General features: G+C 39.5%; 1 protein-coding gene across 1 annotated transcript in view; it reads left to right on the forward strand.

Moving 5' to 3' along the window:
• si:dkey-16j16.4 overlaps positions 1–4,890 on the forward strand; it is a 46,067-nt gene extending 41,177 nt beyond the window's left edge. Inside the window, exon 5 of the mRNA XM_041813411.1 lies at positions 3,626–4,890. Within this exon, the coding sequence (XP_041669345.1) occupies positions 3,626–3,751 (126 nt within the window). The 3' untranslated portion in view covers positions 3,752–4,890. The remainder of the gene's footprint in view (positions 1–3,625) is intronic.
• The last annotated feature ends 4,330 nt before the right edge of the window (positions 4,891–9,220 follow it).

Below are 9,220 nucleotides of genomic sequence, written 5' to 3' on the forward strand. Positions count from 1 at the left end.
TAGGCTGTTTAGCTAGAGTTTACCTAAATGGTGTTAGTTAAGGTATTGGTCCATAGCTGCTGTCAAACCTTTGACCCCTGATCAAGCATCAGACAGCCACAGAAACCGCTATCCATCCATGTACTAAACATCTTTTTTCCCAAGAAGTGAACAATGTATTTTACAGAGTGCTGGCAACAGAGTGCGGAAACTTTTCAAACATACTGATAGGGGCCTGAATTAATGATCAACAGGACAAATTTCTAACACTGCTTAATCTCTTGAAGCAGGCATTTCAGTCAAACAACCGCAGCTCCAGGACAGAGTGAGAGAGATATTACCGCTGCTTTTGATGTCTGCACAGACAGCCTTGTTCTTCTGAGACTTATACTTTGTCTGACCTCTCTGGGCCCTAAATGTCTGTCATACAGCAGATGTGACCACAGAAAAATGCTCTGTGCGGATAATTCGAGGACAGAGAGCCTTCCTGATGTACAACTCCCCCTCAGTTGGACTGAGTGCAGCTACCATATGGAGAACATCTTAGCCGACTCCACATCTATCAAGTTTAACGATAACGTGGTTTTTCCACCTCTCATTCTCTGTCTGTGTGGATTAATATGAATGGACAAGCTTGTTTCCACATTTGTAGATAAATCAGCTCTAAGTTGTGGAGGGAATTGTTGCTGTGTAACTGCAGCTCAGCAGTGTATCCCTTAAGATGTTAGCTGAAGTCATAGCAACACCTGTAGCCTCACTATCTGTTACTGGAGCCTCATTTCATGACGTCACTGGGTGCTTTCCTAGAGCAGTCATAGGGATGCATCTTACTTAGTTCTCACATAGGTGTCTGGTAATGGATACCAATGAGAATAAAGAGCTATTCATGTAAAGGCACTCCAGTTTTTCCATGGGATCAGCTCCTCATTAAAGTGAATCTGTCTCAAGGTCTCAATCTTTCTTAGTCCACCTTCTCACAAACTCCCCCTCAGCAGGGCTCTAGAGAAAGTGCTGCCTCACTGCCAAGTCCAACAAAGTCATTTCCTGTCGTTTCCTGTAGGGAGGAAAATGACCAGAGCTAATTTTAGAAGGAGGGCCTGAGGAGCCACAAAAAACAAAGTTCTGCTCACACAATGGGGGCTGCTTTGTGACTGGAAAAAGTGTTTATGTCTCCAAAACTGCAGCAAGAATGAACAAAACCTGAGTGAAAATGTTCTAATGAGGTGTGGTCATTTTCCCACCACTGTTAGTTTGGATTTCTCTCAGTTTTACATGACGTAGCCTGGCTGAAATGATGCTGAGGAATTTTACTGTTGACGTGTTGGAGGAAGTGCAGCTGACCAATAATACCATAACTCGAGGACAGCAGGTAATCCTCACCGTTTCCATCTGACAAAGCAGGATTAACCCTACATCTGACAGCTCTGATGCTCACCAGGACTACTCAGTGTTTAGAAAGCTACTTTTAAAGTGTAGTGAGGTCAACTTACAGTCACTATTTATTAAATAAAGCTTCACTGTACAGAAGTAACACCCAAGAGAAGCTTAACTAAAACTATACTTACATCGCAAAAACATGTCTTTTGCATGCTCATCATGGGGAGCTGTCTCTGTTCTAGTTTGAGCTTTGGATTTCATATTTTTAATTTGGGGGACCAGGGGTTCCCAAACTTTGAGGTACCAAAGACCCCATGTAGACCCCATAGGGGAATGTCCTCTTGCAATATTTTTTAAATTATTGTACACAATGATCATAAATATTTAAACATTTCAGATATACAACAATTATTTCCTTCTTTCTAGTAATAATGAATTTCATTATTCTATTCATTAAATCTCTATTGGTATTCTTTCTTTAAATTTTCTATTAGAAGAGGAGGTGCATAGCTACATTTTAGCAGTCCAGCTAAAAGAAAGCTACGTGGCATGCATTACTGGCTCGATTCTGATTGGCTGAACTGTTTTGCGTAATTTTTATTTCATTAAAGATGAATGAAAAAGACACATAGATATTCAATGATTAATTACATCTAAATGCTGATTTTAAGATATTGTCATAATGAACAGTATGATATGATTTTAAATTTGTTCAGTTTTCCTTCCAAGTTTTTGCATGTATTTACAATAAACAAGTCATCTGATTTTATTACAGTTTTAGGAAAGGGTACTCATTAACTACTTCACTCAGGATTTTTTTCCAAAATTGGAAGTAAAGTATATTTTTAAGAGAGAACAAATTACAAAGTAATGCCACATTAAAAAATAGTTTCTTGAGAAAATACCTTTACTGCCTGTCTTGGCCAGGACACTTGTAAATGAGATTCTTGATGTCAATGAGGTTTTCCTGGTTAAAAAAATGTCAGTAAGGGCCTTTCTGTTTGGAGTTTACATGTTCCCATCTTGCATGCATGGGTCTATCTGGTTACTCTGGCTTTCTTACACCTCACAAGACATGCTTGATTGGTTAATTGGTGACTAAATTGCCCGTAGGTGTGAGTGTGCCTGTCTGTAATTTAGCCCTGCGATTGACTGGCAACCAGTCCAGAGTGTACCCTGCCTTTTGCCCAATGACAGCTGGGTTAGGCTCCAAAACCCTGCCACCCTGTATGGGATAAACAGTGGAGAAAATGGATCCTTGCCTTCCTTATTTGGGTTACTTCACAAAATGAAAGCAACCAAACTTGAACACACACCTTTATTTACTTCAAACTTCAAACTTTATTTGCCTAAGACATACCTAAGATCAAGCCAAAATCTCAAGGCACACAACAACCTTATCCCTACTCAATGGCCCCTTTAACACATTACAGAGTTGCTTAAGCTCTGGTACAGTTGTAGTAATAACATACGGTTTGTACAAATTCCCATGACATGCCAAGACTTGCCTTTGGGCCTTGGCACACCATTTAAGAAACACTGATTTAAATAATGAATCAAAAAGTCAACATCAAAAAACACATCTCTTTGACTACACTTGATTCATGGATAATGTAATCTCAAACATGCTTTTAACTACCAAAGATCTATGAGTGAAGGGTTGTGATTAATTACTTTGATTGAAATCAAGTGATTGATCTTGCCTGTGCAATGATGTTGTTTGACCGACCTAACACATGCATAATATTCATCAAGACATTAAAGATATATAAAAACATGACAGCAGAAGTTAATGAAAATGGACCATAGTTTTCCCAAAAAAAGGCCTAACTGTGGGGTTTTACCTGTTTTATTAGAACAGTTGTAAATGATCAACCAACACAACTGTGAACTTTGTGATAGTATAACAATGGTTGTTGACATTTTATGTCTTGACCAATGCCAAATGTCCTGCTGTCTTCCACAGTTGTTCTGTGCTAACTGCACATCATTTTCTATAACTGGTTCTTCTTCATGCTCCTCAACAGCAGCGGCCAGCAGCAGCCTCAATTCATACTATTGCTCTGAACTGTTGTTTTGGAGAAGTAGTAACTGGTCTGTTTTTGAGGGGGGTAATACATTGTGATTTCAGATCAATGAGTTGACTTGGAGTATTAACCGATAACGGCATTCAGTGTTTAAGGTGTAACACTTGTATTTGAATTGGAACAACTCTACTACTGACAAATGTGAAACTACATTGGCCTTTTCTCTCTTTCTGTGTTCCCAGAATCTGACAGGAAGTCGCCCTCCACCCCGGTACACCTACGATCCCTCCATCTTCGCCTTTCGCTCCTTGAGCACAGTGCCCCCCTGCAGCCCTCTGACCCCGTCTGAGGATCCGCCCTGCTCATAAGAAAATCCATCCATCTGTCTGATAATCTCCCGCCAGTTCATCATTTTCAGACAGCTGCTTTTTTGTGGCTTTTGCAGCGAGACCAAGAAGTGACAGTTAGACTGCTAGAAAGAGACGTTTGTTTGAAGTTGGAACTTTTGCACACTCAGGTAACCCATCCTGTCATCAATCTTGCTCTCCACCTAAAAACAATAGGAACATTTGGGGAATAAAATGGCCTAAACACATTTCTAAGGATACTTCAGGTTTTGCTTGTACATCTCTAAGAGGTGATCCTGAGATCATAGGATGAACGGATGAGAAGCAAACTTGGACTTTTGTGAAGAAGTGGTACAAAAGGGACAAGGCCAACCATTTTTAAACCTGAATTTATTCTGGGTTGGAACAATATTCAAGGGAAATAATGCATGTAAGACAATCAAATGGTTTCAAGGTTTCTTCCTTTGATGTGATTACTGGACATCATCTTAAGGTTCTTGGTAACTTTATATACTAAACATGGCAAGGTGAGTCATCTGATATCCTGTTATTGTTGAGATGAACGTAGACTGTCTGGTCAAACTACTTCTTTCAATGTGTCATTGAATATGCAGGTCATGACGAGCTATAACAAACATGTATGACATGTATGTAGTTGAATAGTTGACCTTTGATGATGTACGTTTGTTGATGAACTTTTCACTTTTAGTCCAGGTCAGAGTTAAGTACTTGTATCCTCTTTCCTTGCATGAATTCCGCTGTTTTGCAGAAAGAGAGGTATGTGGAAATAAGGAAGTATGACAATAGTTTGCTGCACATTTGGCAAGTGTAACTGGTGCTATGTTATGCATAGCCTATTTGTAGTGTGCCATTTTTTCCAATATTGTACCTCATTACTTTCTAGGTAGAAGAGGACCACTGGTGTATGAGGACATCCCAGTGTTTTCTAAAGATCTCTTAATGCCTTGAAATCACATTCCTGTTGTAATGAATGAAACTTGAAGGAGTTTGCGGCTCCTTTTATGAGTCCATCAATCGATTGAACATGATGTCACCACTGTAACTAAGATTTAGCCGAAGTGAATGTAACATTGTGACATGTTTTGGTCCATTGTTGCACATAATGAATCAATAAATGCCCTGTGGCCTCTTGTTTAGGAGGTAATTTTTTTATTTGGGTCTGTGCACAAAATGTTATCGCAACAAAGGGAGACCTCTTTGAAGTGTTTAACCATCTTCTAACTTTTTTTCTGGTTAAAGTACAATCATCTGAGTCAAAGGGTGTTGTGGTGTACTGAAAAAATCTCAAGAACCAACCAAAACTGGCTGCACACTTGTCAGTTTTAGGTCTGCCTCCCCCAGTGAAAGGGGGCAGATTTTAGGCATGTCAGTTCTTCAGTTTTCAAAACTCAAAAACCAATAGCATTTTAGTTAATTGGTAATAGTTTTGAGTACCGTGGGTGCTGTGATGTAATTTTTAGCATATCTCTGGTGCAAAAACATACATTAGTTATTGCAAGGCAAAGCACATCAGCATCGTGCATCAAATTAAAACAAAATTCAGCACCTTATGGTAAAACAGTCAGCTACGACAAGCCTCAAACTGGGTCAGTCCATCATGATTATTGAGGGGTACTGTTCCAACCTTATATGAGACTGGGAGCCTAAGACTGACATTTGACCTTATGCAGATCAACAGTAATGCAAATTCCATGTGAAAATACAAACTTAAAGGTTGTTGATTCCCAATGGGAGGTTAGGAAATTCTTTCCATAATATGCTTTAGTCTGGGGGATCTGTGTGACTAGCCGGCTAAGGGGTTAAATTCATTTATCAAAGTAGCAGTCATAAGATTTACAAGTTGGTTAAAGGAGTTACCCATCATTTTTTAAAAACACAGGCCTGAACTCCTGGTCAAATGCTCGTTTTAAATTGTAATGAACCCTCCTGCCACTAGAAGCCACTGTAGCTCCAGTTAATTGGCCCTGCCTTCCTGCCAGAGCTTAGTGGTCAGCATGTTGTAGGATCAGTGTGGTATAACAGTGTTTTTTAACTAGGAAATAGAAATAAAGCTGTCTGTAGGCTGTTGTAGGTTTTACTCACATATAAATGCTAAACCAAAGTGAAGAGTACCCACAGTTAGGACAATATTAATCTGTACGGTTAGAGCTAGCTGCTAACTTTAGCCATGCTCGACAAAGCATACTGGGCTCACATCATATACTCACTGAAATGACGACTGTGATGAAATTGACTGTTTTCAAAGCATTTTGCACTCTTTAGACTAGTTGGTTTAATGCAATTTAAATTGGTATTTGGCTAAATAGACAAAAGGCCTGGGAACATCCTTACTGCAGTCATTTCTAAATGTATTTTTCTGAAATATAAAAAAATACAATGTGTACCACAAGGAAGCTCTTTTAGTTATTAATGTTTGGTCAAACTTTTATTTTAGCTGAGCAGAGGTTTCTGTTCTTGCATTTGATAATGCTCTATTAAATAAGGTGTCCTCCCGATGACATAAAGAGTGTATACTAGTCGTCTGTGCTGGGGCTGAAATCCCCACAGCTCTGGGCCCAATTTAACACCTGCTGCTGCCTTAGTAGTACATGTCCTGCTGACTTATAGATGAGCTTATCCAGCAGGATCTAAAATTAGACACGTTATATCCATTGTACTTGCATGTTTAAATAGAAGTCAAGCCTTCATTGTCTTCCGTGCTTTTATTTGTGAGTATTATCTTAACAAGCTGACAATATTAGGGATGCCCCCATCATGTAATTTGCTGATGATCAAGAAAACATGTAAGAATGTCCTTCTAGGGTCTTTGATTCTGGACAGTGGTAGTGTACAGACCATGAATGAACATGTTTCAGGTCTTAGTCTTAAATCAACCTCATCACCAGAACATCTTTATTATGGTCTGTATGCTGACATGGCCAATAATCAAGAGCCATAAGGGCATTATTGTTCACTAACTGTTGAATTTTTTTTGTTTGGAGTGTGCTCTTTTTTGCCACAAAACATGATTTACCAGTTGATATGAAGTGCTGTCAGATCATCTGAAGAGTTCAAAACTTAGTTAGCCTAAACATTTAAGAGAAAGGTAACTAATTACATAATAACATTAAAAACAGTTAACATACAAATGAACATTTGACTGGCTAAATGAGCCATCTTAGATTAGCTTGTTCGGCCATTTATATATCTTTTGAATGAAATGTCACACATACAGAAGTAGCTTAAGATCGTTTTTTTCTTTGCAATTTAAATGTTTGGTCAGTCATAGTGCTTTTTAATGCAGAAGTCACTATCCCCATTTGGAGTTCTTTGCCATGATGTGATGTCATCTGCAGACAACCTAAACTAGTCCTGGTTTTGTCTTGGTAATTCTCAGAACACATCTTCCAAGGTTAAAAAAAATGGGCAGAAGTATCCTTTCTCCATCGCTACAACTATTTTCTATCCATCCATAAATACTAGAAGATCTAAAAATGTAGAATTTCATAAAAACAAGTTTTTTTTTGGTAATTTCATCAACATACTAAAACTTCAATATATTCTTGATTCATTACATGCAAAGTGAAATATTTCAAGACTTTTCCTTTTAATCTTGATGATTATGGCCTGTAGCTCACAAACACAAAAGTTCACCGTCTTATATAATAAAACATCAATAAAAAGGGATTTTTAATATAGAAATGTTAACATTCTAGAAAATTCTGTTAATTTATACACTTAGTACTTGGTTGGGGCTCTATTTACATAATTACTACGTCTATGTGATCTGGCATGGAGCCAATCAGTCCGTGGCATTGCTTAGGTGTTATGAAGCCCAGGTTGCTCTGATAGCAGCCTTCAGCTCGTCTGTTTTGTTGTGTCTGGTGTCCCTCATCTTCCTCTTGACAATAGCCCAGAGATTCTCTATGAGGTTCAGGTAGTTTTGGCTTCACTGTGGGAAGGTGAAAAGGAAATCAGTATCTCCATAAAGCTTCTCAGCAGATGGAAGCATGAAGTGCTCTTAAATCTCCTGGTGGATGGCTCACAGTGTTGATTCTGGACTTGATAAAACACAGTAGACCAGAAGTGGAAACTTCATACTTTAAGCAGCTTGGATTCTGTGCCTGATTGATCTTCCTCCAGACTTGGGGACCTTGATTTCCAAATAAAATGCTAAATTGACTTTTATCTGAAAACAGGACTATAGACCACTGAGCAGGGGTCCTGTTGGTCCCTTATGCTCCTTTGTCTAGGTGAGAAGCTGCTGATGTCTGTGGTTCAGGGTTTTCTTGACACTAGGAATGCGATACTTGTAGCTCATTTCCTTGACTTGTCTGCACGTGATGGCTCTTGATCCACTGACTCCAGCCTCAGTCCACTCCTTGTGAAGAATGTCTGGGTTCTTGAATCTGCTTTGTTTGAAAATTCTGATGGATGCGCTTATCCCTGTTCCTTGTGCCCTTTTTTAAACTGCACTTTTCCCTTCCAGTCAACTTTCCATGAATATGCTTTGACACAGCCTCTGAGAACCGTCTGCCCTTTCATCGATGACCTTCTGTGGCTTACCCTCCTTGTGGAGGGTGTCAATGATTGTCTTGTGGACAACTGTCAAGCTGCCAGATTTCAAACCTGGACTGATATTTTTACCAAATTGGCTTACAATAATGTGTGAGGACCATGGTTGCTTTAAGTCAATAATGATAACTTAGCCCCCACAGCAGCAGACGAGGTGATGGTGTTTTGTCAAGCTGACAGTCAAAGGTTCTCTATCTCAGTGTAAATTGATTCTTAAAGCTGATATGCTTACTACTTAGTGGCTGACAATTCAGTTAACCTATCAAAATACACCTGACCCTAGACATGGTGCTTATCTACCAATCATACCCTTCTAAAGAAAGGTGGCCAATAATGATCGGCTTCTGATCAATCAGGGTATCTCCGCACACAATGGGTAACTTGTTGAAAATACCACGATAAATATGATTTTTGCATATTCCAGGAATAGATAAAGCATTTTCCAGAGCCTGTAGCCTTCTAATGAAGTAACTGGATATAGTGTTAAGAAAAGCCTTGTCAACAATAAAGCCCTTTCAGAATCACTCTTAATCTAAATGACAAAGTGCACGGCCCTGAGTTTTATCTTTGGAACATCATCTTCAGAGTGCATGGGAAGGATTTGTGAGGTAGAAGGACAGAGGAGTCCTCTCATGAGTTCAGGGCAGAGAGGAATGCTTTCCATCAGTGATTAGTAGGTCACAGCAGAGAACATCACAGCAAAGATCTGCAGCCAAGACCACAAGCCTCTTTGTGCCAGATCGGACCCTGAGAAACGCTCTTTGTGTCCGAGAGAGCGCCTGCAAAAGAGGGAAAGAAACTCTGACGTCAAGTCTGAGTTTGGGTGTGAAGAAGGCCCTAAAGCTAACGCCAGAGAGGACGGACGGACGGAAAATCAAGATGAGCACAGGAATACAACTCAGAGCAGCTTGTGGG

Source organism: Cheilinus undulatus, linkage group 18 (assembly GCF_018320785.1).
Source record: "Cheilinus undulatus linkage group 18, ASM1832078v1, whole genome shotgun sequence".
Classification (NCBI taxonomy): Eukaryota; Metazoa; Chordata; class Actinopteri; order Labriformes; family Labridae; genus Cheilinus; species Cheilinus undulatus.